General features: G+C 46.4%; 1 protein-coding gene across 4 annotated transcripts in view; it reads left to right on the top strand.

Moving 5' to 3' along the window:
* Positions 1 to 14,545, top strand: part of WDR25 (WD repeat domain 25) — a 148,950-nt gene that overhangs the window by 79,933 nt on the left and 54,472 nt on the right. For all 4 annotated transcript variants that reach the window (XM_086365125.1, XM_086365126.1, XM_086365128.1 and 1 more), the window contains one exon: positions 11,080 to 11,227. In XM_086365125.1, the coding sequence (XP_086221251.1) occupies positions 11,080 to 11,227 (148 nt within the window). The remainder of the gene's footprint in view (positions 1 to 11,079; positions 11,228 to 14,545) is intronic.

Genomic DNA, 14,545 nt, shown 5'->3' with positions numbered 1-14,545 from the left:
GCAGAGTGATAGATGTAAATCTGCTCATATTAACAATTGCATTATATGTATATCAATTAAATGCTACAATTAAAGGAGATTGTCAGGGGTCTTCCTTGGTAGTCCAGTGTTAAGACTTCACCTTCCAATGCAGGGGATGTGGGTTCAGTCCCTGGCAGGGAGCTAAGATGCCATACACTTGTCAGCCAAGAAAACAAAACATAAAATAGAAGTAATATTGTAAAAAATTATTTCAATAAAGACTTAAAAAATGGCCCACATTAAAATTTTAAGATTTAAAAAAAAAATCTTCAAAAAGAAGATTGTTAGAATGGATACAAAAGCAAGACTAAATTGTATATTGTTGGCAAGAGGTGCACTTAAAGCAAAAAAGAAAGAAGCTAAAAGTAAATGCATGGAATAAAGGGATATCATCCAAATAGTAAGCTTAAGAAGACCGAAAGTATTGTAGTATTGAACAATAAAATAGGCTTCAAGACAAAAGGTATTACCAGAGATAAGAGGGACTTTTCATAATGATAAAAGGATCAATTCATCAGGAAGATATAGCAATCTCTACCTAATAACAGAGCTTCAAAATACATGAAGATGTTTTCACAGAATTCAAGGGAGAATAAACAAATCTATAGCCATAGTTGGATATTATAACACTCTCTCTAAGTAATTGATGGAACAACTAGACAGATCAGTAAAGACAGAAGATCTGTGTAACCTTGTCAGCTACCTGAACTAACGTTTAGGGAACACTGTACATAAAGTGCAGTGTGTAGATGTTTTTCAAATTCAAATAGTACTTCTCTAAGGTAGGGCATGAGCTATGATGTAAAGCAAATCTCAATACATTTAAAAGGGTTTAAACAATAGCCTAGTCTCTGATCACAATGGAATTAAATTTTTAATAAATAATAATGACTGAAAAATAAAAAAAATAACTCTATAAACATTTGAGAATTAAATCACACACTTCTAAATAACTTAAGAGAACTTGCGCTTTTGGCAGAGATGGAGTAATACGGGGCCAGATTTATGCTTCAAGCTTAAAGAAAAACAGAGGAAATGTAAGGGAACAGTGATTTTCAGACACTGAACACCAGGTACTGTAGACTGTGATCCCTGAGAGAGGAAAAATGGCATGGTCCCTGAGATTGTTTCAGGTTACCGCCAGGTGAGAGTTTCTGGCCTATAGCACAGGGAGGAGACACCCAGACGGGTCCCAGTGATCTTCCTGGGTTGAGGAGGCAGAGCTGGAATCCAGGAACGTCACGGCAGCTAGAGTTCTCAAAATAGAGAATCAGGCATTAGAGTGCTGCCTGGGGCGAGAGGGGGTGCTCCAGAGATCTGTAGGAGCTCCCCTCAGTATCTTCAGTGAAATACTGATTAGCACATGTGTATGAGGAAGCTCCCCCAGGTGAGGAAAGAGCCACTTGAAAGGAATAAGATGAACAATCCCCAGAGCTCACAGGACCATGAATATTTCATATTCCCATAAGCCAGAGTGGGAAATCCTTGTAATTCACAAGGGTATTGCCTCAGGAGTGAAGTAAAACAGCCCTAAATAAATGCTGCTGTGGTTCCTCCTATCAAAGCTTAGAGACTATCTTGGCAAGAAGTGAACATTTTCCAAGTAATCTAATTGTGTCCCAGGACAAACCTTAAGAGTATTATAGGAATAAAAAAAAATCCACTAAAGTAAAATTCATGGTGTCTTGCTTCTGAACAAAGATTGTAAGACATGTGAAAGAATTAGAAAGATCTGAACCATGATGAGAAGAAAAATGAAAAATAGAAACACACCCACAAATGGCACAGATGATGCAAATAAGAATGTTGCACCACCTTTTATAAATATGCCCCATATATGCAAAGAAGTAGAGAAAAGCTTGAGCATGTTAAGGAAGATAGAAGAAAAATCCAAATCAAACTCTAGACGTGAAAAATGTTTTGGAGGAAAAATACACTAGATGTAATTATTTGCAAATCATTAACTGTAAAATAGCAAATTTGAAAACCAGAAACCATCTAAAGTGGAACACAGATAGTAAAAAGTTTAGGAGAAAAATAAGCAGAGCATCAGTGAACTGTGAGACAACGTCATGCTTACCCAACATACATGAAATCAGAGTCTTCAGAAGAAGGGAGAGCAGAACGAATTATTTAAATAAATAATGGCTAAAAGTTTTCCAAATCTGATGAAAAATTAGAAATCCATGTAACCAAAACCTCAGTGAATCTCATCTTATAATGATAAAGGGTTCATTTATCAAAGGATGTAACATGAGGTGCTTAACATTAGGGGCATAAATATGTATACACCTAATAAGAGTTTTAAAATTCATGAAGCAAAACTTATAGAACTGCATGAAGAGTCAGTCATATCCACAATTATAGTTGGGGCTTTCAATACCCTTTTCTCAATAATCAATAGATCAAGTAGGCAGAAAATCAGTAAAGGTATAGAAAACTTGAACAACACTATCACTCAACTTGGCCAAATTGACATTGATAGAATACTCCATGTAACAGCAGAATACACATTCTTTTCAAGTGTACATGGAATGTTTACCAAGATAGACCATATTATAGGCCATAAAACAAGGGTGTCAGTAAATTTAAAAAGATTGAAATTATTCAAAGTATATTATCTAATGATGATAGGATTAAATTAAAAATCAATAACAGATATTCCAAATATTTGGAAGCTAAACAGCACATATGTAAATAATTTCTGAGTCCCGGGAGAAGCTGATAGGAATATTAGAAAACATTTTGAACCAAATGCAAATGAAAACCCAACATATAAAATTTTGTGGACTGTAGCTAGAGCAGTTCTCAGATGGTAATTTATAGCATTAATGCCTGTATTAATAAAGAAGAAAATTTTAAATCAATGGTCTTAGCTCCCGCTTTAAGACATACAGAAAAAGAAAATTCAACCCAAAATAAGCAAAAGAAAGGTGATAAAGATAGAGCAGAAATAATTCAAATAGAACACAGATAAACAGTAAAGTCAGTGAAATAAAAAACTGGTTCCTTGCAATCAGTGTAAGTGATAAAACTTTAACCATTCATCAGGAATAAAAAAGATACAAATTACCAATATTAGGAATGAGAGAAGTGACTTAATTACAAATTCTAAAGATATTAAGAGAGTACCAAGGTAATGTTGGGCTTCTCTGGTGGCTCAGTGGTAAAGAATCCACTTGTCAGTGCAGGAGACGTGGGTTTGATCCCTGGGTCAAGAAGATCCCCTGAAAAAGGACATAGCAACCCACTCCAATGTTCTTGTCTGGGAAATCCCATGGACAGAGGAGCCTGGTGGGCTATAGTCCATGGTGTTGCAAGAGTTGGATATGACTTAGCAATTAAACAACAACAAAGGTAATGTTGTGATCAACTTTCTAGCAAGGAATTCTACAACTTAGATGACCTGGATAAACCCCTTAAGAGACTCAGACACTTAAAGCTCACCCACAAAGTTAGATAACTCCCAAAGCCTTGTCTCTATTAAAGAAATTGAATTCCTATTTAAAACCCTTCCCATAAAGAAAACTCCATGCCCCAAAACTTCACTAGTGAATTTTGCCAAATATTTAAGCAAGAAGTAGTAGCAATTTGTTATGAGTTGAATTGTGTCTCTCTCAAAATTTGTATTTTGAAGTCTTAACCCCCCATTGGCTCAGAATATGTCATTATTTAAAGATAGGATTTTTACAGAGGTAATCAAATTAAAATGAAATCTTCAGAATGGACCCTAACCCAGTATGACTTACGTCTTCATTAAAGGGGAATATTTGGAGACAGGCATAGAAGGAGAACACCAGATGGACATGAAGACAGCCATCTGCAAGTCAAGAAGAGAGGTCTGGAACAGATCCTTTCCTCACTGCCCTTGGGAGCGACCAGTCCTGCCCTGATTTCAGGCTTTTGGCTTCCAAAACTGTGAGACAGTACATATCTATCTATCTACCGCCCAGTTTGTGGTGCTTTGTTACAGGCAGCCCTAGAAAATTAACACATAATTCTACTCAAACTTTTCCAGGAAATCGAAGAAGAGGAAACACTTTCCAGTTTGTTCTATGAGGCTACCTTGGTATCAAAGCAAGAGAAGAAAGTAATAGACTAATATCTCATGAACATGGATGTAAAATTTTTAAATAAAATTTAGCAAATCAATCTACATACATCCCTTTACTTTAAGCAAACTAGAAATAGAAGATAATTTTTGCAAACTGTTAAGGCACGTTTATGAAAACATTACTTCTAGCATCTTTTTTTGTTTTGTTTCTTTTTTATTGTATTTGTTTTTAATTGAATGATGATTGTTTTACAATATTGGCTTGATTTCTGTCATACATCAGCGTGAGTTGACCATAGGTATACATATGTCCCCCTCCCTCTTGAATCTCCTTCCCACCTCCCACCCATTCCCACCTCTACCTCTAACATCTTATTTAACTATAAAGAGTGATTGCTTTTCCTGTAGTGTCAGAAACAAGACAGGGGTGTTTACTCATGCCACATCTATTCAGCATTGTTCTGGAGATTATAGCCTGTGCAATAAGGCAAGAAAAAGAAATAAAAGATATCTAGATTGGAAAAGAAGTGAAATTGTTTTTGTTCATATACATGATTGTTCATGTAGAAAATTCTACTGAATGTACAGAAAAAGCTTCTAGGACTAATAGTTTAGCAAGTTTGCAGAATTCAAGGTCAATATACAAAAATTAATTGTATTTTTGCATATTAGAAGAGAAGAACCTGAAATGACAAAATTTTAAATACCGTTTATAATGTCATCCAAACATGAAATTAATAGGGATAAGTTTGACAAAAGGTGTCTAAGATTTTTTCATCAGAAAACTCTAAACCATTGCTTAGATGATTCCTGGGTCAGAAAAATTCCCTGGAGAAGGAAATGGCAACCCACTCCAGTATTTTTGCCTGGAGAATACTGTGGACAAAGGAGTCTGGAGGGCTACAGTCCACTGGGTTGCAAGAGTCGGACATGACTTGATGACTGAACAACAAGAGAAATTAAATAAAAGGAGCCATATATCTTGTTCATGGATCAGAAGACTCAGTGTTGTTAAGTCATCTCCCCAAATTAGTCGGTGGATCCAGCACAATTCCAGCCCTTGAACATACTCACCCTGAAGGAGTCTCACAGCTTTTGCAGGTAAATGGTATGGTGAAGGCTTGGGCACTGACTACACAGGATTTTGCTAAGCTGTGCAAGCCTGACAGTGGTCTCTAGAACGATATCCTGGGGGGCAGCAAGGGCTCAAGGATGGACAGGAGGTTAGGAGCTGGGGCTTAAAACCAGGAAGAGCCACAAGGCAGGAGCTGGCAGGACCAGGCCAAACGAAGATTCACCCAGAAGTCTGAAACGGTTGTCTCCAGGTGGTGGGATGATGGCAGACTCTTATTTTTTTCTTTGTGTTTCCTCTCTCTCTTTTTTTTTTTTTTTAAATTTCACAGAACACAACTATTTCCAATATCATCAGAGAAATAGCAGTCCTATTGTTGGTTCCTATGGGGTTTTCCTTTCAGTACTTTTATAGAATTTGGGTATTTTTAAATGGAGATTGTATTTGTTTTATAACAAAGAACAAAAGGCAGGCAGACAGACCGAAAGAACATGACCTGTGGCTGAAGCAATAGGTTTTGAGAGACTAGGGGGAGCTCCTGGTGGGGCCACAACTCAGGAACCAGGACACGGAAGCCTCAGGAAATGCGGGATGAGCAAGCTACAGCACCACACTTCACTTGCCATGTTCTTCCTAAATCTTTCGTTGGACACACAGAATGTCTCCAGTTAACACATCAAGTCATCTTAGCATATTTGACAGAAGCCGTAACTCCTTAACTCCACGGAGGTAGATTGGGATCTCTTAATTACTTAATTGAAAAAAGGTACACATGTCAGACTGCTGCAGTGTTTGGGAATTAATCTTTAAAACTTGACAGTGAACATTAAATTCAATTAGGGAGAGCGATTAGCAAAGATTCTTCTCTTCTTCACCCCGGGTACTTTGGGAAGCGGCTGACTGGTCTGCATTGATTCTGATGCTATCGTTGTGTATATATCAACCAGGAGAGCCAAGTACGCATTTTTCACTTTGGAGGGGAGTTGTTGGGCAGCTTAGGGATTGCTGGATTTCCTGAAACGTGTTTCCACGACTGGTTCAGGAGGTGGTGGCCGAGAAATCAGACCTCTCTGGTCGCTGATTTGGCCTTGGTGTCACAGGGTTCAGAGTCTCTTCTTTCTTTGGTTGGGATTCCCATCTACCCCCTCCTCCTCCTCCTTCCCTTCCTTCCCGCTCCAACGTCTGGTACTCAGGAGATGTTTGTTGAATGAATAAGTAAATGAGTGCATTTAATAGACGGGAACATTTGGGCACATGTGCTGCAGAGCACATTGATTTTCTGACCCTCTCTCTGGCCTCTCTCCAGGGGAAATGCAGGATGGTATTCACAGCTCCCTTCCCCCAGCCCTGCCCCTTGCCCTCAATTCCTAGAAGCGACTACCCTCTCCATATGTATTTTCTTTTTGAATTTATTTTTTGGTTGAGAGGCCTGTGGGATCTTCCTCCCTGAGCAGGGATCCAACCTGTGCCCTCTGCAGTGGAAACGCAGAATCTCAGCCACTGGACCACCAGGAAAGGCCTTCCATGAAGATTTTTGTAGTCTTCTTCAGTTCAGTTCAGTTGCTCAGTCGTGTCTGACTCTTTGCGACCCCATGAATCGCAGCTCGCCAGGCCTCTGTGTCCATCACCAACTCCCGGAGTTCACTCAGACTCGCGTCCATCGAGTCAGTGATGCCATCCAGCCATCTCATCCTCTGTCGTCCCCTTCTCCTCCTGCCCCCAATCTCTCCCAGCATCAGAGTCTTTTCCAATGAGTCAATTCTTCGCATGAGGTGGCCAAAGTACTGGAGTTTCAGCTTCAGCATCGTTCCCTCCAAAGAAATCCCAGGGCTGATCTCCTTCAGAATGGACTGGTTGGATCTCCTTGCAGTCCAAGGGACTCTCAAGAGTCTTCTCCAACACCACAGTTCAAAAGCATCAATTCTTTGGTGCTCAGCCTTCTTCAGTGTGCAAATAAACATGGTAGAGTTTTGCTTCATGTGAGTTTTTATTTATTTTAAACATTTAAAAATACTTTTAATTTATTTATTTGGCTGTGCTGGGTCTTAGTTGAGGCATGTGGGATCTAATTCCCTGCCTGGGCATCAAACCTAGGTCCTCTGCATTAGGAGTGCAGGGTCTTAGCCTCTGGACCACCAGGGAAGTCCCTTCTGTGTGTTTTTAAAATTGTGATGAAATACACATAAGATTTACATAATATGTAATGGCTACATAAGATGTGGCCATTTTTCAGTGTAGATTCATTGGCATTAAGGTAGCTTCTCCTGATGCAGAGAACCTAGCTTTGATCCCTGGGTCAGGAAGATTCCCCCAGAGGAAGAAATGGCTACCCACTCCAGTATTGCCTGGGAAATCCTGTGGACAGAGGAACCTGTTGGGCTATACAGTCCATGGGGTCACAAAAGAGTTGGTCACCACTTAGTGATTAGACAACAAGTCTAAGTGCATTCACATTGTTGTACAGCCATCACCACCATGCATCTGCAGAACTCTTCATGTTGCAAAATTGAAACTGTGTCCCCATTAACATGATCCCCATTTCCCCCTCCCGGCAATCCCAGGTAACCACTGCTCTACTTTCTACCATGATTTTGACTGCTCTCGGAACCTCTTGTATGTGAGATTATACTTTTTGTGACTGGCTCACTTCACTCAGCGTGAGGTCTTCAGGGTTTATCCATATGGTGGGATGTGTCAGAATTTCATTTCTTAAGATAGTAATATTTCACTGTGTAAGTGTACATGTATGTGATATACATGTATGTTATATATATAGATCACCTTTTGTTTATCCATTTATTCATCAGTGGACACTTGGGTTGCTTCCATCTTTTGACTGTTGTGAATAATGAATGCAGCTATGGACATTCAGTCCAGTTCAGTTCAGTCACTCAGTCGTGCCCAGCTCTCTGTGACCCCACGGACTGCAGCACAACCCCACAGACTGCAGCACAGCCCCATGGACTGCAGCACGCCAGGCTTCCCTGTCCGTCACCAACTCTCGGAGCCTACTCAAACTCATGTCCATCAAGTCTGTGATGCCATCCAACCATCTCATCCTCTGTCATCCCCTTCTCCTCCTGGCTTCAATCTTTCCTAGCATCAGGGTCTTTTCAAATGAGTCAGTTCTTTGCATCAGGTGGCCAAAAGATTGGAGCTTCAGCTTCAGTATCAGTCCTTTCAATGAATATTCAGGACTGATTTCCTTTAGGATTGACTGGTTTTATCTTGCAGTCCAGGAGACTCTCAAGAGTCTTCTCCAGCACCACAGTTCAAAAGCATGAATTCTTTAACACTCAGTTTTCTTGATGGTCCAACTCTCACATCCATACATGACTGCAGGAAAAACCATAGCTTTGACTAGACGTACCTTTGTCGGTAAAGTCACGTCTCTGCTTTTTAATGTGCTGTCTAGGTTGGTCATAGCTTTTCTTCCAAGGAGCAAGTGTCTTTTAACTTCATGGCTGCAGTCACCATCTGCAGTGATTTTTGTCACTGTTTGGAAAGTTCTAGGGCCCACAATAGATTTCCCAATGTAGGGATCTGGCAAAGGGGCTGAGGACCCCCAGGGAATTTGACTTTGAAGGCCAGTGGGATTTGATTACAGAACTTGCACAGGACTGGGGAAACAGCCTCTTGGAGGGCACAAACAAAACCTGTGTGCACCAGGACCCAGGAGAAAGGAGCAGCGGCCCCACGAGAGACTGAGTCAGACCTGCCTGTGTGAGTCTCCGGTGGAGGCGTGGGTTGAGTGGCTGCCGTGGGGTCAGGGGCACTGAATACAACAGTTCTGGCATAAGCCCTTTTGAAGGAGGTCACCATTACCGCCCTTACCTTACCACAGTTTGGCCTCAGCCAAAATACAGGGAGGGAACACAGCCCCATCCATCAACAGCTATGAACATTGGGGTACAAATATGTCTTTGAGACCGTGGTTTTACTTTTTTGAGCATATATACACAAGTGTATGGTTATATATATATATATATATATATATATATATACACATATATATATAATATGAACAATTGCTGGTTCATATTATAATTCTATGTTTAATTTTTTGAGGTTTTGCTATACTTTTTTTCCCTCTAGTGAGCAAACCGTTTTGCATTTCCATCAACAATGTACAAAGGTTCTGATTTCTCCACATCTTTGCCAACACTTATCTTCTTCTCTTTTTTTTTTTAAATAATAGAAGCCATTCTAATGGATGTGAGGTGGTGTTTTTATGTGCTTTTAAAGCTTAGATGACATCATACTGAATATATGCAACAGTGTGCATTGCCTTATGTATTCAGGACTGTAACCCTGTAGATCTAGTTCATTAATTTTACTTTATTGTTTCTATTCAAGTCATACTTGTACATAGTTTTGAAAAAAAACAGCAGTTTCCTGTGCTCTGCCTTTCCACCATGAATTCCCACTTCACTTTGAAGTCTTCTGGCTGCCTCCTCTGTTATTTCTGTTCATATTTCTAAATGTAAATGCTGCTGGTTTTTGCTTTTCAGTCTGAAACCCCAGCTGTTGACCCCTCACAAGGAAGAAAGGAACCGAGGTCTCTCAACATCCTTTGAAGGCCACTGTTGACCTCTTGTTTTCTTAATCTTAGATATTTACATATGCCTGGGAAATAACGCTTTCAGAACTCTGATCCTGTGCATTTTGAGAACCTTCAGAATGTGACAGGGTGAATTTTCTCATCTTGAAAGGGGAGGTTATTGCTCACATCCAGTTTGTGGATGCGCGTGGGCATGCTTTGGGTTTACTCTTACTAAGGAAACAAGAGAGGGTCAGGGAATCCTGCTGTTAAAAACCACATGCTCTACACGCCTCAAGAAAGCACAGCCTCCAGCACCGCAGCTCCTGCCGGGCGCCAGGCACGGTGCAGCGTGCCCAAGCCTCTCTCGTTCCCCGCCACTGCTGTCCGGTAGTGGGGCCCCGCTTACCCCCGTTATGTGGAGGTGGAGACTGAGGCCAGGAGAGGCCAAGCTTCTCGGCCAAGTCACATGACCTGCGAGCAGCAGCGTCACTCGGGAGGCGCAGCAGGTGCCTTCTGGCTCCTTTGTTCACGCCTCTGACCCAGCTCGGAGGGTCGGTGAGAGTGTCCCCTTCTTCCTGGGGTGACACCAGAGAGGGGGATACTTGTACTATTGAGCACCCCCCTGTGTCAGGCGTAGGGCTAGCTGGCTCAGGCTCCTTGCTTGCTAGTCTTTCCTGGGGGGCTCATGGTGGTTGGTGGAGTTTGCTGCAAGAGCTGGTGGGAAGCCAAATGCAGCTCTTTCACGCCCGAATGGTCCCTGCTCTCGGAATGTTCAGTTCTGTACTTGAGGGCTTAAAAACACATTTCAGAGGTCATTAAGTGTACACAGGGATTTCTGCCATGAGCATCACTCTCCACGGAGAGCAGGGGCCCAGGGAGGGATGGTACCTTCTCTCCCAGGAAAAAGGACAGCGTGCCCCTCGGGCAGGTGTCTGCTCCTGGTCTGGTTGCAGGCACCGGTGTGGCAGGCTCTAGTTTGGATTTTAGTCTTAAAGCGGGATGTATGCAGATGGCCTGGCCTGCTGCCATGTCCATTGCGGGGCTCAGAAAGTCCTGTCTCAGAGGACAGAGGTCAGAGGCACAGGTGGCGAGCAGGTGTGAAGCAGGTGAGAAGGGCTGGGCAGGTGCGTGGCAGGATACAGGACAGGCTGTTTCCTTGTGGGCTCCCTTAACCCCAGAAAAAATTTTGGGAACGGCTCCCTCGTGACCTGCCAGTCCTAAGGCCTTATTATATTCCCACCAAGAGAATTTCGCGTCTAGATCCTGCTTGGAGGGTCAAATATGGGGAGTCTAGTTCCACTGTGGGAGCGTTTTCCCCATGCAGAGGGCCCAGCTGAGCCCGAGGTCGGGGTCCCACTCATGCCGTGTGTCGCTGTGCTTGCCTCGTAGGTGTGGAACGCCGTGGACTCAGGGAGCTGTTTGCAGACCTACTCCCTGCACAGCGAGGCAGTGCGGGCCGCCCGGTGGTCCCCCTGCGGCCGGCGCATCCTCAGCGGCGGTTTCGACTTCGCCCTGCACCTCACAGACCTTGAAACAGGTATGTTTTTCTGTATCCTTACCCCGAGGCGCCGCCTCCTGCGAGCTGGCAGCTGAGCCAACGTTCTCTCTGGGGAGGCTCCTCCTGGCCAGGTTAGGGTGCGGGGGTGGAATCCTGAGGCCACAGGCTGCAGCCATTTTCAGGGCTGGGGCACCTGGGATCAGGGGCGATGCAGCTTGGGGAGTGTGTTTCCATTTGGCTGAAACGGAGCCTCTCCACGGAGAGGTTCACGGTGGGCCTCGGCCAACTCGCCTGGAGGACAGAGCCCCAAGGTTGTCTCGGCCCCAAGCTGTGGGGCTGGATAAAGAGGTGGCTTTTTAATCAACTTCTGACATGCAATTTGTACTGAAATAGATTTAGCTTTATCACAGTGTCCTTTGGTTGGAATCAGTTTAGAATTCCTGTCAATTCATTACCGTTGAAAGGCTGTAAGGAACGATTCCAGCTCATAAGGGAAGTCTGCAAACGAGTTCTGCTTTCATGCCCGCCTGCCCCGCACCGGCCTCTGGGTGAGATGGATTTGTGCTGGCTGGGTCCTCAGGGGGTGCTTGACAAGCAGGGCGAGAAGGAGAGAGAAGTCAGCGAGGGAACTTTTCCACTCCCCAGCTTTCCTGGGCGGCAGGCGCTGGGAGCACCACGGGCCTGGCCGTGGTTCTCCAGTGAGGACGGAGCTGGCTTCCAGCCTAGCCCCCTGACCCCAGGCTGGCTGCCCTTGGTGCCTCCCTGGCTTCCTCCTGGCTCACTTTGTTCTGGGTACCGCCACTAGGGCCAGGAGGGGAGGCCTGGGTTCACACTGATCCCTGGGACGCCCCTGGCTGCCTGGCCAAGCTGGGGAGACGCTGGGGGCCCAGGCTTCTCCCAGAGCCCAGCAAACAGTGGGCTGGGCACCCCCAGAGCCTGGGCCCTCACTCTGCCCCGCGGCTCGGGTGCAGCGGGTCTGTTCCTCACCCCGAGTGTCCTTGTCTCCTGCTGGGTCATGCAGGGTAGCCTTATGCGTGCCTCGCAGTGCCTGTGACCGAGCCCTGGGGGCTGTCAGTCGGTGGGGTGGTGACCAGGCTGGCAGCCATGAGGGCGGTGGGTGCAGTGTTCCAGGCTTTGCATGTGACACGTCGATCCTGCCAGCCACCGTTTTCCCCATTTCCCAGGTGATGAAACTGAGGCTCAGAGGGGCAAGGGACTGGCTCAGGGCCTCCAGGGGTGCACGGAAGGTGGGGTTTGGAGAAACACCTGTGCCACTGCAGACTCCATGCCCGTTCCACCGTGCTGGGTGTGTGCGCTCCTCAGACCGTGACCTTCCTGGGAGCCCGTCCAGGCCGAGAGGGAGCTGCGGCTCCGGGGGTTTGGTCCCGCTGGGTAATGGTGACCGTTGAGTCAATGACAGTAGGAGGTCCTGTCACCAAGTGCCTGCTGTGTGCAGGGTCTTCTGTAGCCTTCTGTTCAGGGTGAGGCCCCACTTACTCCTTGAGACTGGCGCCTCCAGAGTCCCCTTTGTCACGCAGACCCAGAGGCACAGCCGGGCAGTGGCCGAGCCAGGATGATCACAGGTCTACCAGGCTCCGAGGCTGGTGGCCTGACTGCTACACTGTGTTGCCCGTGGATCCAGGAAGCCATGCTTGGTATTGGAGACACAGAGGTGAACAAGCCCCAGGATCCACCCTGGAGAAGCTCCCATCTGCTGGTGGAGACAGACATGCAGGGAGTCCCAGAGAACAGTGAAAGGCTGAGATGATGTAGCCTGGAAGATCAAGGAAGGCTTCCTTGAGGAAGTGGGGCCCAAGCTGATGCAGGAATAGGGGAGACAGAGAATCAGGATGGAGGGGAGCTGGTGAGGAGGAGGAGGGAAGTGGAATTTCAGCAGATGGAACGAGGATGGATCCATCATGGGAGCATGAACCATGTGGTGTGTGTGGGGTGCAGGGAGCTGGGGGAGGTGAGTCTGGGGGTGCAGGAATGGGAGCTCCAGCTCCACACGCGTCCTGGACCATGGGACGTGCCTTCCCCACACGCTGCTCCCCAGACCAGCATCACTGAGCACCCATGGGTGCCTGCATCGCCTGCCCAGGGGTGGAGGTGGGATGAGTTTCCCATGCAGGTGATGCTGGCGGGTTAATCAAATGCAAGTCAGTTTGACAACATTAGTGAATTCCTGGTGGCCCTTTGTCACAATCTGTCTGCTCAGTCAACAGATGTTAAACAGACCCTGCCACGGTCTCTGGGTGTGAGTGTGGGTGGGAGCGAGTGTGGGGGGTTCAGACGTGTTCAGGCCTTCCGGGAGGCCTCCCGCCTACTGAGTTAGGGCCTGCCACAGCCGGTGGCGGTCGGGGGCTGTTGCTGAGTTTGGAGCAGGAGGGAGTCATGGCAGGTCTCCCTGGTGGCAGGTGTGACCCACGGTGCGGTGGGAGCCGCAGGAGGGGAATGTGCCCGCCCTACCCGGTCTGTGCTGGACTGTGCTGGAGGGAACGCCGTCTGCTGCCCCAGCTGCGGTGTGTGGGGTGGGACGGGCCTTGCTGTCCACTCGGGGTGGTGAGGGGGCACTTTCCTCTGCACCCCTCTGCTGGGAATGGGCTCACCACCTGATTCGCCTCTTGAAGGCCCCCTCTCATTCATTCAGCTGTTACTTATTGAGCACCAGCTGTGTGCAGGCCCTCGTGCCAGGCCGCATTGGTGAGCAGCGTGCATGCGCTCTGTGCCTTGAGGGGGGCAGGTAGGGGCCAGGGGTTTGCTCTTGCCCTTGGGGAAGCCCTCTAGCTCCTGGACGGGGCCTTTCCTGTTGAGGGGTTGTTGGGTTTCTGGGTCCGTCCACCCCCGTTAGTGTGGGAGCTCCCTGAGAAGGGCGGGCGGGGGGGCCCTGTCCTGCTGGTCCCTGGGTCTCTGTCACCCGGCCAGGGCCCGCTCGAGCAGCTGCTCAGTGGATGTGTGGACGAGGCTGAGCTGAGGCTGGCACTTGCTGGGCAGGGCTGGGTTCACGGGGGCCGCAGGGTGGGCTGGGGGCTCCATGTGCCCTGGCCCAGCGTGTGCGGGGATGTTCTCCGCCTGCAGTCCCTGTGGCTCGCGACCTCATTTGACTTCTCTTGTCCTTTCTCGCCACCAAGTCTGATCTTCCTTTTCACTTGATCTGCCTCTTTCCGCCCTTGGTGATTTGGCTTTTTCATTTCAATCTAATTAGAACTCCCTGCCAGGAGAAGGCAATGCAGGGCGTTCTCACTGCTGCGCTCTGGGAATTAGTCACTCGGTGCCCATTGTCGCTAATGGGAATTTGGCGCCAAGGCCATTTATCCTGGTGTCCTCAATCAATACAGTTAAAAATCTGTGGATTCG

The sequence above is a fragment of the Bos grunniens genome, chromosome 21 (assembly GCF_055505025.1).
Source record: "Bos grunniens cultivar Pamir isolate PY7600 chromosome 21, Bosgru_T2T1.0, whole genome shotgun sequence".
Classification (NCBI taxonomy): domain Eukaryota; kingdom Metazoa; phylum Chordata; class Mammalia; order Artiodactyla; family Bovidae; genus Bos; species Bos grunniens.
Note: the sequence above shows the minus strand (reverse complement) of the source record. Positions and strands in the feature narration are given on the sequence as shown.